We start from the raw sequence: 22,463 nt of genomic DNA, 5'->3' as shown, positions 1-22,463 counted from the left end.
TGGAAATTGAGGATCCTAGCTGAGAATATTAGTGTAAACAAGTCGAGAAAGGTACAAAAAGTTTGGATGAGGCTTTTCTTTGGGAGAACCTAGTCAGAATATATCTTTCCTTAATACCTCCTCCGTAGAAATCTCAAACTCTCTTCTGGTTCTTATATTTTATAGCCCAATTTGCAACACGAGGACTTAACATCTCGGGACTTTGTGACTAGTTCATCTAACCAAGGTATTCTCCCATCCCTATGCATTTTGTTTCTACATCTAAGACACCATTGTGCCAAAAGGGGTTATGTAAAGAGGGATACTTTTAGATAGTGAACCTTCTAGGAATTGAGAGGGAAAATTATGATGCCCAAAACTTGTTTGATGAGTTAGGCCTTAGTCTTGTAAATAGTGAGGAGGAAGTGGTTAGGATCGGTGGTGGGTGAGAAGGGAGAGTAAAAGGTCTTAAAAATTGAAAAGAGAGCTGGGTAGGCTAGCCTTTTCAATTTGCTATGGTAGAGAAGAAAAGAGTGTGGGGGGCGGGGGTGATAGAAGTTATCAATAAAGATTCTTTCTTGAAAAGCTTGAGGTTTGGGAATTAGTAGGAAGTGGAGGGCTGTGAAAGAGTTAATTTGTAGGGTTTCTCTGGATGCTTTATTCATCCAAGAGTCTAAAGTTGAGTTTGTAGATGCCTTCTTGATGAGAAGGGTTTGGGATTCTAGCTTTAGATATTGGAGGTTCTTCCCCTCTTTAGGGGCCTTGGGAGGGCAAGTTATTGTTTAGGATACTAGGGTGACTTCGTTTTAGGATTGTGTGGATGGTAATTTCCCTATTTTTGTGTTACTAGAGGTTAAGGGTTTTGGGAATTGGTGGTTTTCTTCTGTTTATGGTCCCACACTATCTCATTTGCGGATTTATTTTTTCGAGGAGCTTGCTAGTCTTTTTGCCCTCTGCCATTTGCTTTGGGTGGTGGGTGGGGATTTTAGTACCATTCGATTTACTAGTGAGAGGTTGGGGGTTCGAGGGTGAATAGTAATATGTTTTTTTTTTTTATTCCATTAAATTTTACTTCGTGGCATCAGGTTACATAATTGCGTCCTTGTGCATTGACCACTTTTTGTTCACTAATGAGTGGGCATATTTCTTTCCCAAAGTTACCTAGGACATTCTCATTAGAATGGTTTTAGATCATTGCCCAATTCTTTTGGACACAAATCCTATTCGCTAAGGCCCTACCCCTTTTCATTTTGAGAATATGTGGTTGACTCACCCTTCTTTTAGAGAATCTTGGTGAAAGGAGAGTAGTGCTTAGGGGAGTGCGGGCTTTAGATTTATGGAAAAGTTAAAAATGTGAAAAATAGATTGAAACTTTGGAATAAGGAAGTTTTCGGTGATTTGAGAGAAAAAAACTTTGATTCTAAATGAGATTGAGAGTTTGGATAGGTGTGGGGAGTGTGGCTTGGCTAGCGAAGAGGGTAGGGTTAGAAGAAGCCAACTTAGTAATGATTTGGAGATTATACTTTTTAGGGTGAGTATAAGTTAGAAACAGAAAACCAGAATGAAGTGGGTGAAAGAAGGGGATTGTAATTCAAAACTATTTCATAAAGTGTCCAATGGAAGGAGGAGGAAGAATTTGATCAAGGAGTTGGAAACAAATGAAGGAAACATAGTGCGAGATTCAATACAAATCGAGGAAGAGATAACGAAGTTCTGAAAGAGGCTGTATAATGAGGATTGTACAAATAGATTGTTGATTGAAGGTTTAAATTGGGGTTCCATCGAGGAAAACTTAGCTACTTGGTTGGAAAGGCCTTTTGAAATTAGGGAGATAAGGGAGGTAATTTTTGAGATGTATAGGTGTAAGTCTCCAAGTCACGATGGGTTTACCATGGCTTTCTGTGAAGATAGTTGGAAGGTGATTCAAGAAGATTTAATGGATTTCTTTTGTGAGTTCCACAGAAATGGGGTGGTGGGGAAGAATGTGAATGCTATGTTTATAGCTCTTGTTCCTAAGAAGGCGCATTCAAAGAAAGTGAGAGACTTCCATCCGATATGTCTGGTAAGTAGCCTCTATAAAATTCTTGCCAAGGTTTTGTCTAAGTGGCTAAGGGAGGTGTTAGGGAGAACAGTAACACTAAAACAATCTGCCCTTAGTGTAAGGATAGATAGATTCTAGATGCTGTACTTGTGGCAAATGAGGTGGTGGAGGATGTGAGAAGAAGAGGAGGGAGGGGTCTTTTACTCAAATTAAACTTTGAAAAAGCTTATGATGTGGTTAGTTGGATTTTCTTGGATAATGTGTTGGCCTTTTAAGGGTTTGAGTGGGAATCGGAGGAAATGGATAAAAGAGTACTTGTCCACAATGACAATGTCAATTATAGTAAATGGTCAACCAGAGGAGTGGTTTCAGGCTTCATGGGGTTTGAGACAAGGGAATCCTCTTGTAATCAACAGCATATAGTTTGTAATACCCTTGTGAAAAATCTGAAAACCCCTCTTCATCCAACCAAAAATTAACAACCCTTTGACGAACCACGAAGCAGCCTCTTCCGATAACCTAACCCATCAGTTACAAATAGCATTCTTCTCTACCACAAGCAAAGATGAATTTCACTCACCCTTGTCCAAATGCAGATTGAAGAATTTCCTTTGATCTGAATCACTTGGCTCATCATAACCGAAACCAATCTTCATTGCAGCGAATGCATGAGAGAGGGTGAGGAATATTATTGCAAGGGGGAGAAGGAGGGAGGGCGAGAGACAAGTAGGGCTATCATTTTAAGTCAAAGTGGTAATCTATCCCCTCTCTCTTTTCTCTCAAAAACAGTTAACACAATTATAATATGAAGAAAATGCCATCTCCAATTTGTAGATGACACCCTCCTTTTCCTTGAGGATGGTATTCTGAATTTTCATAGAACTTTTTCCCTGCTAAAAAATCTTTGAAAATATTTCAAGTCTTATTAACATGTCTATTAGTGGGGTAGTGGGTATCGATTTAGGTTTGACCGGATTAAAAGGGTTAGCCTGAATTTGTGGGTTATACAATTTTGGAGTGGCCTTTGACTTATTTGGGTCTTCCCTTTGGTGGTAGCCCTAGTTATATTTTGTTGTGGGACCCAATGTTAAAGAGAGCAGGGAATAGATTGTTTTGGGTGGGTGGGTTGGGGGGGGGGGAGGTTGGAAGAGATCTTACTTGTCCTTAGGAGGTCGCATCACCCTTATAAATACTGCTCTTTCGAATATACCAATATATTTCTTTGCCTTCTCGAAACTCCGGTGGGGGTTGTGGAGACCTTGGAGAGGATTATGAGGGATTTTTTATGGTCAGAGTTGGGGAGGGTAAGAGAGATCATCTAGTTGGCTGGGATAGGATTAGAAGACCTAAGTCTGAAGGGAATTTGGGGCTAGGGAATATGGAGTCTAAAAACGTTTTGCTAGTTGGAAAATAGCTTTGGAGGTTTCCTTTGGAGGTTGACTCCCTTTGGCACATGGTAATTATAAGTAAATATGGTCTGCATTGGAATGGGTGGGATACCAAAGGTAGTGGTTGTGCCTCTTATGCTAGTCCTTGGAAATTCATTTCTCAAATAGCTCATTTATTTTACCCTCTTACTCGTTTTCAAGTTGGTAATGCAAAAAACATTTGTTTTTGGGAAGATATCTATGTCGGTGAGGTTTTGTTGGAGTCTTTAGTCTCCCGTATTTTTAGATTTTTTAGGTTACACAATCCTCGATAATTGATTTCTAAAATTGGAAGGTGGCTCTCTCTCTTTGTACTTTCACTTTTTAAGGAATCTCAATGAGAGAGGATGATTTAACTATTTTATTGAGGTGTTGTAATTCTTTTTGCCCATGGTGAGAGATGACTCGAGGATTTTGGTATGGGATTCCTTTGGTTCTTTGTCCACTAAATCTTTTTTCTCCCAACTTATGAAATCCTCAAGTCATTGTGCTTTTCCTTTTCCTTAGGAGCTCAACAATTGCTGGAGAAGATGAGTCTGGGACTGTTTGATCCTGGAGATAACAAAATTTGTTCTGTCCCCTCCCACCTCATCCACAGGCCTGTGTTGCTACATTTCTCGTGCTGAGCTTTTTTCGGCAGCCCTTATTGGTCTAGTGTTCCCCCCCCCTGTTTTTGGTAACCTATATTGCCTTTGTTTTGTTCAGACCATGTATTTTGGGCCTTGAATAGCCGGCCCAGCATTATCCAATCCTTCTCCCACCCCCCCCACCTCCCAAAAAAAAGACCTACAAAATGAAAAAAGTTTCCTTGCATCCCTGCCAACTACTCGCATGGAATTAGAATCCCATGTACGGAAAAGTTCCTCCCCAGTCCCTGTGATTGCATGGAGTTACCTTCCCTGTATCCACCCTTGTCATCGGAGCTCCTCTGGTTGCGTTGGCAAAGGTGAAAGTCTCTGGAAAAGCAGCTCCTGGCCTAATGTTCGATGAGCCACAATCCTAACATATCTAGCTGCCATTGTTGGGTTTAGAGGGTTCGTCTGTGGTTGATAAAAGCTCCAATAGAGCAGCAAGAAAGGCTCTCCACCCATTTTATGGTCTCCTTTGGGAATTTTCTCATCTAGGAATCTACCTTTGTTCTTCTTCAAGCAATATCTTCCTCTGTCATTTTCTATAATTTGGAGGCTAACTCTTTTTCCTGTTTTTCTGAAAGTTAGCCCTCTTTGACCTCCATTGGTCCGACTGCTGGCTTTGCAAAGTACCCGTCTGCCTTAAAGCTCACACAAGCGCCTCTCTTTATTCTCCCTGACTACAAAAGGAACATGTTTCGATGCAAATTCTGTGATGCGGTAAGTTCAGGAATCCAGCTGGTTTACAGACGCCATCTTCCTTTCAATATTGAATGTCACATGGCCTCCTATCCCTTCTTTGAGAACAAGAGGTGTCGCTAGATAATTGGCTTGAATTGGTTCAATGAATTTGCTGGTGGCAGATCAAAAGACTAATTGGTTTGGCGTAGGTTGTTGCTGGTCATAATCAAATGAACTCTGGTGTCCAAAAATGGGGTAATGATGGGATACACAACTTTCTGAAGGTTTTCGAGAGAGGACATGATCCAAAATGTACCTCCTGCCAACAAAACCAGGTTGAGAGCCAAATATGGTTTGACCTAACACCTCCTTGAGTCTATCAACTAGGGCTTTTGCGATAATTTTATAGAAAATAGTTGTCAAGCTAATAGGTCAAAAGTCATTAGCCTTAGTAGCACTATCCTTCAAAGGAGAGAAGGTAATGAAAGTTGAAGTCAGACTTATGCGGTTTCAATAGCATAATGTCAATATAAGGCCATAAATTATGCCTTGTTAATAGCTATTAATCTAGGCTGTATATACTTTTATAAATAGGAAAGGAGATTTCGCTTACCATGCATAGCTTCCTAAAATCACTCTATGTAAATTAGCCGGCTTACCATATATAGCTTCCTATAATCACTCTGTGTAATTAACATGTACAGATTTAAGTTTCCTTGTATAACAGGCAGGCTTGCCTATATAATGAAAGACCTTCTCGAAAGGGAGAACAATTTGAACCATTCTGTTATGGTATCAGTGCCATTCTCTAAGAAATCTCTGTCCTAGTTTTCTCAGTCATAGCCTCAGTACTTATGGAGAAGTCAGATAATGTTTGTGTCAGATTCACTGGCAAAAATTATGCTGTTTGGGAGTTTCAATTGGATGGCAGCAGCAAGGAGATCTACTGCGGAAAGGTCTGTGGCCAACAAGGCAGCTTGGGATGCCAAAGATAATCAAATCATGTCCTGGATTCTTGGTTTTATGGAACCACATCTGATTCTTTCTCTGCGTCCTCATAGGTCTGCAAAGGCTATGTGGAATTATTAAGCTAGTCTATAACCAAGACAACAATGCTGGGCACTTCCAGCTTGAGTTGGCCATTGCTAACTATACTCGTGGGGATCTATTAGTTCAAGACTACTACTCTGGTTTTCTGATTTTGTGGAATGATTATTCTGACCTTGTTACAGCCATGGTTTCTGCAGAAGGATTGGAGGCAGGATTGGCGACAGTACAACACGTACACAAAACCAGCCAAAGAGACCAATTTCTAATGAAATTGAGGCCTGAATTTGAATCTATTTGTGCCTCTCTAGTAAATAGAGATCCTGTTCCGACTTTGGAGGCCTGTTTTGGAGAACTCCTGTGTGAGGAACAATGCCTCAATACTCATAATATTATGGAGCAGTCTTGTGTTGCTTCTAATACCGTCTCAGTTGCCTATGCTGCTCATGGCGAGGGGAAGGGTCGTGACATGAGCACCACACAGTGCTATAGTTGCAAGAAATATGGCCATATTGCCCCTAACTGAAATTTTGTAATTACTGCAAGCAGTCAAGGCACATTATTAAGGACTGTACTATTCGTCCTTCACACTCCAACAAGGTCTATCATGCTGTTGTTACTGGTGACTTACAGCCAGCTATGCCTGCTGCTACTGCTACAACTTCTACTGTTGCTTTACAGCCTCCAACACCTTTTCTAACTCGAGAAACGGTTTAAGAAATGATTGTGAGTGCATTTTCAGCATTGGGTCTTCAAGGTACTGGTTCTTCATCTCCCTCTTGGATCTTAGACTCGGGTGCTTCTAATCATATGACTAATTCTCTCCATGGTTTAAGTAATGCCAGAGAATATTGTGGCTCTTCACATATTCAAACAGCCAATGGTAGTGCTCTACCCATTGTGGCAGTTGGTGATGTATCTTCTTCCTCTAAGGATGTTCTTGTATCACCTAATCTCTCTATGAATTTAGTTTCTGTTGGCCAGCTTGTGGATCAAAATTATAATGTACATTTTGCTCATTGCGGTTGTGTTGTGCAGGATCAGTTGTTAGGGAAGTTGATATTGAAGGGGCATAAGCATGGATGTCTCTTTTCTCTACAACTACCTAATCCACGAAGCTTAGCTTCTTTCTTTGTAATGTCTTTACATTGTAGTAAGTCTAGAGTGTCAAATGAAGTCTGGAATAAGCGCCTTGGTCATCCTAATTCTAGGGTTCTATCGTATTTGTTGAGATCTGTTCTATTGAATAATAAAGAGCATTCTTCTTCCACTATGTTTCCTGATTGTGCAACTTGTAAACTTGGCAAAAGTAAGACTTTACCCTTTCCTTCTGAAGAAAGTAGAGCCACCCACAGTTTTGAGATCATTCATATTGATGTCTGGGGTATTAGTCCTATTATTTCTCATGGCCAATACAAATATTTTGTGACATTTATCGATGACTACAGCAGATATACATGGATGTATTTCTTGCGGCACAAATAAGAAGTTTTTCATACGTTCAAACTGTTCTTGGATCTTGTTGACACTCAATTTTCAGCTGTTGTTAAAATTCCTTTGTTTGACTCGGGTGGGGAATATATGTCTCATGAGTTCCAATCTTTCTTGCAACCTAAAGGTATTATCTCTCAATGTTCTTGTCCATATACACCACAACAAAATGGAGTAGCTGAACGAAAGAATCGTCATCTTTTAGATGTTTTCCAGACCATGCTCATTGAGTCTTCGGTTCCTCCTACGTTTTGGGTAAAGGCACTTACCCCAGCAACCTTTCTTTTAAATAGACTTACTTCGATCCCATGTTTTGGATTTCGAGTCTCCATATTTCAGGCTTTATCATCACAATCCTACCTATACAAATCTTCACATTTTTGGGTCTATATGCTTTATGCTTCTTCCCACATCGAACAGGAAAAAGCTTTCTGCCCAATCCATCCGTTGCGCCTTCTTGGGATATAGTGTCACACAAAAGGGTTATTTATGCTATGATCCAAACTCTAATCGGGTTCGTGTTTCAAGGAATGTGCTCTTTTTTGAAAATTAATGGTTCTTTCCTATGTCTTCCTCACCAGTCTTCCATTGCTTTCTTGCCTTCTTTTGATGACACTTTTAGTGCTCCTAGTACTCATGTTGAAAGGTTCCAGCGGGGCATGGTATACCAGCGGAGGCCTTTAGTGCTGCCCCTTTCTGCTCCTGTCTTGCTCCTCTAGAGTATTTGGTCCTCCTGACCGTTAACAGATTCCCATCACGTATGGTAGGTACTACTACTTCTGCACTATCTGCCACTCTATCTTCTATTGCTATTCCTACTGGTTACTCATAGGCAGTCAAAGGGAAATGCTGGCAGCAGGCCATGTAGGAGGAACTATGTGCTCTTGAGGCTAATAAGACTTGGGAAGCAGTGGATTTTTTTGCAAGTGTGACTCCACTTGGATGTAAGTGGGTCTATTCTATTGAGGTTAAGTCTGATGGTAGTTTTGACAGGCATAAAGCCTGCTTAGTAGCTCTTAGAAATAATCAAGAATATGGAGTAAATTACGAGGAAACTTTTGCTTTGGTGGCCAAAAGGACCACCATCCACACAATTTTGGCTATTGCCGCTTCTCAAAATTGGGGTTTGCACCAAATGGATGTGAAGAATGCCTTTCTTCACGGGGATCTCAAGGAAGTTGTTTATATGCGTCCTCCTGCAAGTTTACTTTCCACCCCTACTTTGGCTATGTGCAAGTTGCGTCGCTCCTTGTATGGTCTCAAATAGGCACCTCGTGCATGGTATGATAAATTTACTTCTACCATACTCAAGTTTGCTTTTCTCTAAAGCAAGTATGATGCATCTTTGTTTCTTTGCAAAACCGAGATTGGTGTTGTCATTCTCTTGGTGTATGTTGACGACATAATCATCATGGGTACTGATTCATTTATGGTCTCCTAACTAAAGCAGTATTTACAGGACTCTTTTCACATGAAGGATCTGGGATCTCTTACGTATTTTCTTGGTCTAGAAATTACTGCTGGTTCGTATGGTATTTTTCTGTCACAGCACAAGTATGCCCAGGATTTGGTGGCTGCCGCTGGTCTTCAGGACTCTAACCCTCTTGATACTCCCATGGAACTTAATCTCAAGCTGCGCAAAGAAGAGGGTGCCTTATCAGACCCTGTAGCCTATCGTACGCTGGTTGGCAGCTTGGTCTATCTCACAATTACTAGACCTGATATTTCTTATGCAGTCCAACAGGCTAGTTAGTTCATGGCTTCTTCTTGGCACCTTCATATGGCTGCAATTTGACGAATCATTTGCTATGTCCATGGCACACTTTGCGGGGACTTTTCTATCCTTTTGGTACTTCGCTTGATCTTGTAGCATATAGTGATGCTGATTATGCCGGCTGTAGTGACACTCAACATTCTATTATGTGCTGGTGTAGTTTCTTGGTTCGACTCTTTTCTTGGAAAAGCAAGAAACAGGACCGTGTTTCTAAGTCCTCTACTGAGTCCGAATATAGGGCCATGTCCCAAGCTTGCGCTGAGATACATTGGCTCCGAGGGCTATTGGCTGAACTTCTCTTCTCTCCAGATGGTCCTACTTCTCTTCATGCGGATAACACTAGTGCCATTCACATTTCAGCCAATCCCATCTTCCATGAACACACTAAACATATCGAGGTTGATTGCCACTTCATCCGTGAGTTGTTTGAAGCTCAGACTATCTCTCTTCCTCATGTGTCTAGCAATCTTCAAGTGGCAGATATTTTCACCTAGGCTCTCACACGGCAACAACGTAATTTTCTTACAAACAAAGTGATGCTTATGAATATCGCACATCAATTTGAGGGGGGATGTCAATAGAAGGCCATAAATTATGCCTTGTTAATAGCTATTAGTCTAGGCTGTATATACTTTCATAAATAGGAGAGGAGATTTAGATTACCATGTATAGCTTCCTAAAATCACTCTATGTAAATTAGCTAGCTTACCATATATAGCTTCCTAAGATCACTCTGTGTAATTAACATGTACAGATTTAAGTTTCCTTATATAACTGGCAATCTTGCCTATATAATGAAAGACCTTCTCAAAAGAGAGAACAATTCGAACCATTATGTTACATAAGACTCTTGCAAAAGAATATCATAATTAAACCCATCCATGCTGAATAAAAAAACAAATTGTTCCACATATACTTCGCCACCTGGCATTGAAGGAAAATATGACCATTAGTCTCATTTGGCTCATGACACAACATGCAAACGTCTGGACCGAGGGATTTATGAAGCCTTTTATCTGCAATGCATCATTCTTACAATCTTGTTGAGAGTGAGAGTCCAAATGAAAGCCTGGTTCATAAAAAGAACTTTTGCTTTCCAAACAATTTTGTTCAACTATAAGGGAATAGTATTTTTAGTTTTTGTAAGATGAGTCCAAAAAAAGGAAAAAACTTTGAAGAGATTACCCCAAAACATCCTCTATCTAAAGAATTGTATCCCCCCTTGAAGTAGGAAAGAAAGAAGCACACCCAATAAACAAGTAAACTCATGAACCTCTTTTTCATTATGACTCCTAAAGAAATGGAAATCCCAAGAAAAGTGCCTCACTTGAAAAAATAGAAAGCTGAAATTGGTGCATTGTGAATAGAGGAAAGTCTAAACAAGCACAGCACTAACAGCTCCAACAATGTCTCACCAACCAAAGTGTCCTCCCATAATTGAATTTTATCACCATTTCCCACTTTGGTAGATATAATTGGAAAGAAAAGGCAATCTACCTGGAAACAGACTTCCTAAGGGGAGTAACGTTGTGAGTCCCCCTTGAATCCCACCTATTATTATGCTTTCCATATTTACTCTTGATTAACTGATGACATAAGGGATGAAATTCTAATGAAAACCTTCAAACCATTTTACAATTAAGGAAATATTCTTAGAAATCACATTTGCAAGCTGCAACCCACGCGACTAAGCCTCTTAACAACCTCCCAACTAACTACGTGATTCCTTTTGTCTTCCCTAAAACCCGATCACGAGAATCTCACATAATCTTCTCCAATTTTCAAGCCAATCTAAAAGGTATTCTAATAGGGGATAAAAAATAAATGGGAATAGTTGCAAGGAAAGTAATGATAAGAGTGATTGTAGCCCCTAATGAAAGACAAACCTTCTTCCACCTCTCTAATCTTCTACCTACTCGTTTAATCATCAAATCTCAAAAGAGCATCTGACAAAGTAATACATCCTAAAGGACGATTGAGACACGAAGCCATAAATTGACAACCTTCTAGAGACCTAAAACCCTCAAACTCCTTACTTCTCAAATTGATACCCACTAACCACTTGGACAGATTTATCTTCAACCCGAGATCTTTTAAAACGTATTTAATAAAGTGAGAACCTTGTGGAATTTCATAACACTATTATCAAGGCAAAGGTAGTGTCATTTGCAAATGAAAGATGAGATGCCTTCACCTCCTCCCTCCCTATCAAAAGACCCTAATCACCCCTAGATCCTGATCTTGCTGTAGAATCTGTAGGATGCTTTTGTTAAGAGTAGAATTATCATGTAAGTACAAAGGACAATCTATAGCAAATAAATGGGGCAAAAAGAGAGTGGGAGAACAAGTGTGAATAGGAATGAGAACTAGCTCTCCACCCTTGCTTGAGACAATGTTTGGATTTGCGACATCCTTAAAATGGTGAACACCAACTTGAGAAGATTCAGAAAGACCGAACAGACCTCTCATTTCCTCATCCTTTTCCCCTTCCATATTGACAACACTAATTCTCTCTGATTCAAATCTGAGGTATTGTGATTTGATATTCTGCCTTGATTTCCAATTCCCATAGTTTATCAAGTAGCAAGTCTTCGTATGCCTTAAATAAGCTATCAACATCGTCCTCTAAATCATCCTTGTTGAGTTATGAACCACAGTAACTTAATCCTCCTTGATAGGTGAGGGCCTTTTGGAGAGTTGCAAAGATAGTAATAGTCCAAGCCTTGGCTCAAAATCCTGTCCCTGAAAAAGTATACCTAGATCTCTACCTGCTTTGACCTGCTTTCCCTCTGAGAAATCTGCTGCAAAGTCAATAAACCTGCTGCCGACCTTCTCAAATGTAATGGTAATTATTTGCCACAATTACTCAACCAATTTGAGCAAACCTCAAATCCTAATCAAGCTCCACACTGACAATTGAATGGGTCCTCACTACGATATCATAATTCAGATGTTGCACTATCTCATCCCTCAAACTAGTTTACCCCGTCCTTAGATCACTGTTGAAAAGGCCTATTCTTTAAGGCCATCCCCCTTCCAGACACTTGCAGCACTATCAATTCCTTTTACTAAATTTCCTCCTGAAGGTCAGATGTCCAAATCATGGTAACAATCACTCCAAGTATAGAGTAATGACTGCACATATCATGCCCTCCCTTGATACCAATAACAGGGGAGTCTTGTGCACTGGGTATTTTTCTGAGCTCCTCAGAGTTGGGCTTTGTCCAGTTAAACTTTGTAACCCATGCTGTTCCAGCCCAAAAGCCTTTTTTCTTTTTAATCAAAGGCCCACCCAAGCTAACCAGATATGCAGGCCTTACAAAAATTCATTTTTTGCCCAAGCCAAGTAATAACTGGCCTATTGTTCCAGCCCAATCCCTACAGGTCCACTGTGTGTTAAACTACCAGGGGTACCATCTCTTTTCAAATTCAGAGAAGATTTACTCCTGAGAATGGGCCAAGAATGTTTCTCTCTCAATCTTCTGTTGCCCAACAAAATTGCCTTGCTAGCCAGATTTTTGGAAAACCGCAACTGTGGAGAAGATATATTTTTGCACTTCACAATTTCAGCATAATTTGGCCTCAGAGACAGCCTTCGGATGATTGATTGCCTGCTCCAAACTCTCCCAACGCATTATCATCCACAAAATTGCGACAACCAGAATTTTTAAATTTCTGGCCTCCCTGAGCACTCGCTCACTGGATTTAACATCTTCAAAACTCTTAAAAAATTACCATTAACATAATCCTCCGAGATTTTGGAAAAAGACCATCTTATTGCCTCACTCTAGTAGCCAAAATCTTCTTAATAAAGATAAAACATTCCATTCAATTAGTGATTAAACTTATGAGTAATAGATCATCAAGAATTTTGAGAGTTCTAATCCAAGGGTAATAAGATTTTTCCAACCAAAGAGCTTAATTCATTCAAGTACTTATGTTAGTTTTCAACGAGAAAAGAAAAAGTTGAATTCTGACAGCAAACTCAGAGATTCAAAGATTCAAAGCTTTGACCAAATGGAGTTTCATGGTTTTCTTATCAGCTTTAAAGGTCCAAAGGAAAGCCATAATAGAAGAGACTATTTTTGCATTCATGGCCTATCAAAGGGCATTCTTGTTGGAGTGAACCCTGAAGGATTGCAAGCTGTGGCATCAAAGTTTCAACCATCCCTGCATTGCATGCAATAGCTTCACTAACCTAGTGTTAATGTTTGAGAAGCCATGTTTAGTCTGAGGAGTATGAATAAAATCATAAACCTCGAAGCACCATTTGATAATAAATGTCATATATTTTTGAGAATTGAACAAATCCACTTATTGTCAGCTAAGGAAACAAAAAATTAGCTGTAAAATGAAAATTTCATTTAACAAACCACAATTTAAATAAATGTTAAATTGTTGGATTTTGCTCATGGGTGCCCATGTAATTTGCTCAAAATACAAACAGTGAATAATAAGATAACTGAGCAAAATGTAAGTAGAGATTGAAACAACTAAAATAATTAACTTCCAAGTTGCATGCGCATAGAGACATAAGCAAATTCCATACTAATAAAACAATCAAATTATTTGATTTAGGTAGACATACTACTTCAATATTGTGTAAAAATTAAATGTATGATAGTGGAGGCAATATGTTGTAGCTAAAGCTAAAAGGAGATCAAGAAAGGAAATGTCACAAAATTGACAAACAGTTTTTTGCAAAACCAATACGCAAAGACTGAACAACAATTATACTAATTTGAAATGGATGGGGAAAACATAACCTAGAGTAGTTCTAAAAATAAAAATCAAGCTTCAACAACTTAACTAGGCCCAAAGATCACAATTGTTGATTTTTTGAACTAGAAAATTTTTTGGCAGACCCTTAGCATCGCAAAAATAATTTAGGAAGCTATAGGATATAGTGGAAAAAGTGTGGATGAAATAAGATAAATCAACTACTTAAAAAGTTCTCTGCTAGTCAAAAATAATATCTCAAAGAGAAGTCATTCCCCAAAACAGAAATTATCAATTACAATTTGAAATTCTATGACACTCAATTAAATTCAACCTCTTCTTAAGTGGACATGTGTAGCGGGGGTTTCTGTGCTGTGTATCCCAATGGTAGTTAGTCAATTTACTGTTGGTTGAGAGGAGAAAAAAAAAAATAAACCCCTTCGTCCCATCGGTAGCCAGTCAATTTACAGCTGGACCCCACCATTATTGGAAGGAAAAAATTTTTTTACCCCTTCTTCGTCACATACTCTAATCAAGATCAAAATAGAGCTGCAATACAATTTTGTTGAACTATGCAACTTAAATTTGCAATATAACAAATTAAGCTAGCAAAATTAGGAACAACTTTTCCCAGTTGGTTATGGTGTAAGTGGCAGTGTGGCACAATATTTAGCCTCAATATCGTGGAATAAAAAAAAAATGAATACCTACAAAATAAAACAACAAACCAAGCCATAATTTTTTTTTTTTTGGATAGCAAAAGAAAATTTCATTAACAATAGAAGAATGAGGCATCTCCTGAAGAAAATCTGGACCATACAAAAAAAAAAAAAAAAACAACTAAAAACTACAAAAAGATAAAAAATCAACAAGCCAGCTCATTCCTCCAATCTCTTTGAAACCGCTGGAAACTATTCCCTCTAAAAAATTCGAAACGAACCCACCACTGTGATGCCAAATGCTGAATTTTATCCCAGATCAGCTGTCAATTTGATTTTTTTCCACAGAATATGCGTGCATTATGATCCATGCATATCCCCCATAAAACTGCAAATATGCCACAACTCCATAAGTCTGCCCTACTCTTTGTACAAAACCTGCGAAAGAAATGGCTGATAAGTCTTCCACCAATGCTGTCAATGAACAAAAATATTGTGAAAAATTTATTCTAATAGGATTTACAAATTGGAATTTGTTTGGTCATAAATAAGCTAAATGACTGAAATCATCATTGTTGGCTATGCTATATAGAAAAGTTGAACCGGTTTTTGGATATTAAATATAACTTGCATCAATCAAATCCTCTTTGAGCATTATTTCGAAATCTAAAAATATATTTCCACAGAAAAGCTTTGATTCATTTGTCTGTGTGTGTGATCTTGGGTTGCAATTTTAAAAATCTAATAGTTTTCTTACTAGCAACCATTGCACATGAGAAAAATGACTAGTTCCTTAGGGATGAATGTTTGGTGCTTTTAATTATCCTTGATATATTTCTCAGTTTTCCATTCAAGCAATAACATATCTTTAATTGATGGATTTCAGGATTTAAACAACTTTGAGAGTGATCCTGAAGAATTTGCAAGAACTTTCTGCAAAGATTTGGTTATTGAAGACCCTGAAGTTGGAGTAAGCAACATCTATTAACCACAGCAGTAGACCAATGAAAATAGTCTCATGGCCTTTGTACATCTTTTTGTGGAAGTAAAACTTATGTCCATATTGGGGATAATGATGCAGGAGTTTCCGACTGTTATGGCTATACATTGTTGGCTCACAACCTAATAGCTTATGCTTTTGGATACACTGGCTGTATAACATGGTATCAGTGCCATGGTTGCCAGGGGTCTTAGGTTTTAGTCTTGTTGCTTAATTTTGTTAAAAATTATTGTCTTCCCAAGATGTCCTGGGTTTTGCATGTGTGGCGGAGTTTTAAGGCTTGATGAACATTGTTGGTCCACAGCTTTTAGCTTAAGCTTTTGGGTAAAGGGGTTGTTTAGATCCCACAAAGGAAAAAAAAAAGGAAATATGACAGCACATATTTTTGTTGCTCTCATATACCGACTTATTTTTAGTCTTATTTCTTTTTATTTTTGCTCCCAAAAAGAGGGTGGGTGGGTGGGATTTTTTCCCAAAATATAAAATTGGTCAACACATCTTTTCGTTGTTGTTACTGGTTATTTAGTATTATTATCTATGTTGGTAACTGAGTTAGTGAGGGTATTGGTCATTGTGATGTACTTGGCATATATTATAAATAGAGGGTGAGACCCATCACTGTGATTATCTCTTCGAATTTACACAACACTTTAACATGTGATCCTGAGACTTTAACCATTAATGCCATAATCACCACCAAACAAAGCCCTAAACCTCATAATCCTATGCATGTCTGCTACTGTAGGAGGGTTGTCCACACCACCAATAGCCTAAAACAACTCCAGCAGTCGCTGAGAAACACAACAATCACCACAAATATTGTGGACACACTGCCAATACAAAACTATAAGAATTCCTTGAGATTTTGCAAAACCAACCTCACAGTTATGCACGGACATTGCTGATCTATAGCTCCTGAAATTTCACCATCAGAGGACCATCTATACACTGTCACATGCCAATTGAAAGCTAACTGCTTAGACTCCACGTGCTAATGCATAAGGCTTTGTTAATCCCTGTCTTTGCCCCGATCTATTCCAGGTGGCTTTAATCCCTCTATAAGCTACAATATCAAGGTGCGAGTCATGTTTTTTGTTCAATGATCCAACCTTTTTAGCGGTTCCTTTTTAAGGATTGTTTAGCAAAATTAGAGTTTTATGTCAGTGGTAGCAGTATGGAGTCTAGAGTCCAGAAGTATGTTTCTTCATCGTTCCCGCATATAATAACCATGAAGTTGGATGGGTAGAATTACGTGCAGTGATCTAAGACTGCCAAGATCTATTCGATAGGCTTAGACTAATCTAGACCCTTGTTTCAATTCATGCTAGTGACAGAAAAGGAAAGAAGTTTGTGCTTAGGAAGATGCTTTGATTGTCTCCCTATTGTGGAAATTGATGCAACCCCAGATTGCTTATGTGTGCATGTACCTGGATGTATGCAAGTAGATTGAGGATTATGTCAAATTTTTATATTCTAGTAACATTACTCTTATGTGCGATCTATCTTAGATTTCTTTCACGTACAACGGGGAGACAAGAGCGTCAGAGAGTCTTTGTAAAGATGAGCTGTATCCACAAGGAACTCAACATCTTGCAACACATAACATACGATGACTGTGAGTTTCAGAAACAGAGGGAGCTTGTGACAAACCTTTGAACCCTAGCAGGTTTGAGACTTGGGTTCAAAGCTGGTCCCAAATTTTTGGTAGTGCAGAGCATTCATCCTTTGTTGATGTTTATTCTTGCCTCATTTGTGCTTCCTTTAGCACCATTTCTTAGCCCCTGGTTTTAGTGTTTCTACCTCTAGCTCCGTGAAGATTGCATTTGTTGCACAAGGTGGTTCTAGTTTTTGACCTAGTAGGCGTAGAAGTTCTTGGGGTGGTCCGAGTGGTCGTGGTTGAAGGGATGGACATGTTAGAGGCCCCCCATCCAAGTTTACTCGTGAGGGACGAGGGAGGTCATGCTTCTAACGGTAAACTCCCACACGTTGCTAATGCAACCACATAGATTCCATGGTTTCATGTTAGAAAATGTGAAGCATACTGTATTTGTTTCACAGGAAGAGTATTCAAAGTTTCTATGGTATCAGGCATCCTAGGAGCCTTCTATTCCCATTGCATCTCTTGTTGAAATAGGTAATCCTATAGCTTGCCTGTTGATCAACATTTCAACATTACTCTGTGGGTTGTAGATTCCATCGCTACAACTATATATATTGTATAACCAATTGCTTTTCCACTCTGTCTCTCTTTCTTCTATTTTATATATCCCTAAGTTTCCCATTAATCTTGTCAGTTAGCAAGATTACAAAACCCATGAATTATCATGTGACATTCCTTCCTCATTGTGTTGTCATTCAGGATTTGAAGATGAGCAAGACAATGTGCGGGGGACTTGAAACTTCGTACTTCACTGCTTTGAGGCACTATCTCCTTCTGTCTGCGTTGCTGCTACATCACTTCAAATCCATTGTCGCATTGATCTTCCTTCATTGTATAAGTTAAACCAGTTGGTTTTTTACTTTGAATTTTGTGTCCAGTCAGTTGGAAAAATTGTGTTCCATTACTGATGGAAATAAGTGTAGGGATATGAGAAAATTTAGAAATGAAGTCTGATATTTTTCAGGGTAGTGTTTTTTTACCAATGTTTCTTTGACTCAAGTAACTACTGAATCCGCAAAATAATGAAGAGATGACTGCTGTGAATTTCAGTTCAGCAAGCAAGACAACTTCTAGTCACAACAGCAGCTTAATTCTCAAATCAGTACCTGTTTTGGCACTGTTTTGGAACAGTAACAGCAGATTTCTGCTAGCCTCTCATGCCTTTAGCTGCAATGGAGGAACTAGTAGGCATTGGGGGGTTGACTTCTCAAAACCCCGATGTCCAATTCTTCAAACTCTAGCTGGTCTTGAGCTGAGCTTTGGAGACTGGAGAGAAATCTTCTCAAAGATAAAATGCCAAAAATACCTCTTGGAGAAGTGGCTGAAGAATCCTATTTATACTGGTCTGAAGCTTCCAAGAGTAGCCAACCCCTATTTTGTATATAACCCCCTCTAAAAGCCACTATCTTCTAAAGCCCCACCAAAAATGACTACAGTCACAACCCCTAAATATTACAAAATGAACCTGCAAAGCTAATTTGACCAAAAATAAACCCCCAAAATTCCAAAATTACAAAAATTCCCCTAGCACCCATAAATAGCAATACTTGATATAAGCAGAAAAGTAAATAAAGACTGCTGATCGCATCAATTTGCTTTTTGAGTCAATAAACAAGTAGTAAACCCTTTAATGTCCATTTTGATAGCTGGGGTCCTAGTTGGGTCACAAAAATGCAAGATAAGGCTGCAGCATATGCCCATTGTGGTCCGCCCCTTCCCTGGACCCCGCATATGCAGGATCTTTGTACATCGGGGTGCCCTTTTTTTTTTTTTTTTTTTAATTGGGCTGCGTCAAAGTTGAATTTCCAATATTTTGTCACTTTTGTAGATGACTACTCAAGAATGACTTGGCTTAGGATTGTTATGAGTTTTTTATATCTTTTGTGCCTTTTGTTATGAGATAAATGACTCAATTTGATACTTTGTAGTAATAGTGTTAAGGAGTGCTTTAGAAGTGTTTTAAAAGGCGTTATTGAGGCGCGCCTTGAGGTGATTTGGGCCTAAAATGCACTAAGGCCTAAGTGGAAATGTGTAATTCCAAAAAAGCGTACGCCTCAGGGGATAAGCATACACCTCAGGTGTAAAGGCTCGCCTTTTTATGCCTTAAATGTCAAGGAGTACGCCTTTTGGGCATCTTGGTTTAAAACATAAATTAAAAAAAGACAGAACCTAGAATGCATCGAACGAGTAGGGAGATGCAGCTTCTTCTCGTCTGCTCTCTCTACGAAGCCTCCAGCGAGCCTTCTCCTTAACGATAGCCTCTACTCTCTCTTCGAAGCCTCCAGTCTTCTCCTCTCTCGACGATTCCTCTCAACGAAGCTTCAGCTCTCTCGACGAAGCCTCCAGTCTTCTCCTCTCTTGACGATTCCTCCGACAATTTCTCCGACGACGATTCCTCTCTTGACGAAGAATCTTCCTCCTCTCTCGACGAAGCTTCTTCTCCTCTCTTAACTAGAGTAGAAGAGAGCCAGAGGGAGAAGAGAGTGCTCGAAGGGAACATCAAAGCTGTTGAACAAAGTTGGGAGCTATTTTGCCCTAGATTTCAAGATTTTGGGCTTAATGTTAAAATTTTGGGCTCCTCTTTTACAGTAAAAACGAATGTTTTAAAAGGCGCCTAAGCTTTTTAATTTTTAAATTTTAAAATTAATGGGAGCCATTTGTAATGTTTTAGCCTATATGATATTTAAAATTAATTTTTTTCTCCATTATTCTAAAATTTTTCTCATTTTTTTACTATATATAAATTGATTTTATTTAAATTATTAAAAAAATACAGTCCCAAAATGCTTACGCCTCGCCTTGCGGAGGGTAAAACGTCTCGCCTTATGCCTTCACCTTTCAGCACTGGCAGAGAGGAAAAATAGGCATATCTTTGAATTCACTTGCACCGTACTATATCGCTCGAATGTCCTTAACTTGTTTTGGAGTGATATCATGCTCATTGTCTATGGTTTTACTATTATCAAAAGAATGCCATCCTCCATTCTTATTGGTAAAAAAACCTGTTATCTTTTGAATGCTCTTTTCTTCTCGTTACCTCCTTGTATATTTGGATGTGTCTTTTTTCCTTTAGTTAACTCCAAGGGTGGATAAGTTCGATCCTTATGCTATCAACTGCAATTTTCGGTGCTACTCATCTATCAAAAGGGATATCATTCAAGTCCTACCTTGCATTTGCTTTTTTGTTTATGATATTACCTTCTTTGAGACCATATCATACAATTTTCTTAACCCCAACTCACTGTAATTAGCCCCTTACGTGTACACATGAGGACTCAAGGGAGTAGAGCCTCCTTCACCATCTACTACCATGGCCATGGTTTCCTAATTTGATGATCTAGCTTCCCAAGATGATCTTCTTATTGTTGTCTAAAAAAGGTAAATATATTTGTTCTTAACGTCCAATCTTTAATTTCATTTGCTACTGTTAAGGCTTGATATACATTGCCGGCCCACAACCTAATAGTTTAAGTTTTTAGGTAAAGTGGTATTCTAGCATGGTATTAGAGCGTCTAGGTTGCCAGGAGGTCCAAGGTTCTAGTCTTGTTTTATTATTTCTTTGTTAAAAATTCTTGTATTCCCTTTAACGTATGTTGTTTATCATTTGTTTCTATCTCCACATGCTCTTAGGTTGCATGTGCGGGTGAGTGTTAAGGCCTGATATACATTGTTGACCCACAACCTAATAGCTTAATCTTGCAGGTAAAGTGGTATTCTAATAGCTATGATATCTTGTCACCTTGATGTTGCTATTAGAACTGTATTAACTATTGCTCTTCCTAAATCCATCTTTAAAGCCTTACTTGAGGGTGGAGGATTGCAATGGTTGAAGAGATTTGTGTGTCACTGGATAATGACACTTGGGCGCTAGTACCTCTTCTTCCTATTGATAGGTCTGTGTCTGCTTGTCCTCAGGTGTATACCATGAAGGTCAACCCTAATTGTGTGTATAGCCCTCTTGAATAGGAGAATAAACATTTACTTGACATAGAATGCTCTCTACTCTTTATATGCATATTCCTAAACCCTTTGGACTCTTGCTGTTTTGAAAGCTAGAATTCTGCATAATAGGATGTTTTTCAATGTTCTAGGGGAACAAATTCCTTTCTCAATCATGTACTCAAAAACATCCATGTTCTCCATTGTGCTTCGTGTCTTTGGGTGTACATGTTTTGTTTTTGTTCCATGTAAGGGTCAGTGAAAGTTCTCTCCTTATGCTGATAGATGTGTCTTTGTTGGCTACTCAAGAACTTAGAAAGGATATAGATGTCACCATATCCACAATAGCAAGAAATATGTTAGTGTGGATGTTACCTTGTTAGAGGAGACACCTTATTTTTCTATTTTTGGGTCATCCTTGGATGAATATTTTGAGTCCAACACTTTTTGGTCCCTCCTTGTGCATTGATCCTCATTTCCCTATGCTTATCCCTTTTGACCCAAAGAAACAATTGAGGGTTTATGAATGATGGAAAGCAGGCACAAATGTTTCTACCATGCAGCTACCTCTTGTACCATTCACTCTTTCGACTTCTAGTTCTAGACATCCATCCTATCATGACTTGGATTTGCCAATTGCATGGAAGGTAACTCAAGGTGTACTCAACACTCATTAGTTTCTTATTCTATTGCTCATTTTAATTTAGTTCCTCACCTTCCTAGTCATACGCATTCTTTTGCCTTGTCATTGTCCTTTGTCTCTATCTTTTCCTCATATGTTGAAGCACCTAACCTTGGATAGAAACATGCAATGGATGTAGAAATGGATTCCTTTACAACTTGGGGGACATGAGATTTGGTGGATCTTTGTCCTAGTAAGTTGGTGTCAAATATCTTACTAGTGTCTTTATTGAATGGCTTAAGTCTCAATTGATTGCCAAGGGGTACACTCAAATATATGGGGTTGATTATTTTGAGACCTTCTCTCCTGTTGCTAAACTAAATGTTTTTAGTGTATTGATCATGTTGGCATTTAATTTTTATTGGCCCTTAAACTTGTTGATGTGAAGAATGCCTTATCGTATGGAGATTTGTATGGAAAGGTAAACATATAGCAACCTCTTGGTATGTTGCTCAGGGGAAGGATGGCAAGGCTATTTATGGTCTTAAGTAGTCTCCTCAAGCTTGATCAAACTTAATATGTTAGCCTTTGCATTTGCTTTTATTCAATGCTACTCAAATTATTCAATTTTTGTCCACCAAAATGAGATAGTTGTGGTACTTCTAGTAATTTATTTGATGACATCATTCATCATTATCGCTAGCAGCGCCCAAAGCGGGATTGCTTATGTCAAGTAATGGATTCAAGAAAAATTTCAAATCAAGGAATTGAATATTCTCCATTACTCTCTTGGTA

At 38.8% G+C, this 22,463-nt stretch overlaps 1 protein-coding gene across 6 annotated transcripts in view; it reads left to right on the top strand.

Annotated features, from left to right (window-relative positions):
- The window catches only part of LOC131155730 (chromatin structure-remodeling complex protein BSH), an 80,064-nt gene that overhangs the window by 40,918 nt on the left and 16,683 nt on the right, over positions 1-22,463 (top strand). For all 6 annotated transcript variants that reach the window (XM_058109092.1, XM_058109094.1, XM_058109093.1 and 3 more), the window contains exon 6: positions 15,334-15,417. In XM_058109092.1, coding sequence (XP_057965075.1) covers positions 15,334-15,417 — 84 coding nt within the window. The remainder of the gene's footprint in view (positions 1-15,333; positions 15,418-22,463) is intronic.

Source organism: Malania oleifera, chromosome 5, assembly GCF_029873635.1.
Source record: "Malania oleifera isolate guangnan ecotype guangnan chromosome 5, ASM2987363v1, whole genome shotgun sequence".
Classification (NCBI taxonomy): Eukaryota; Viridiplantae; Streptophyta; class Magnoliopsida; order Santalales; family Ximeniaceae; genus Malania; species Malania oleifera.
Note: the sequence above shows the minus strand (reverse complement) of the source record. Positions and strands in the feature narration are given on the sequence as shown.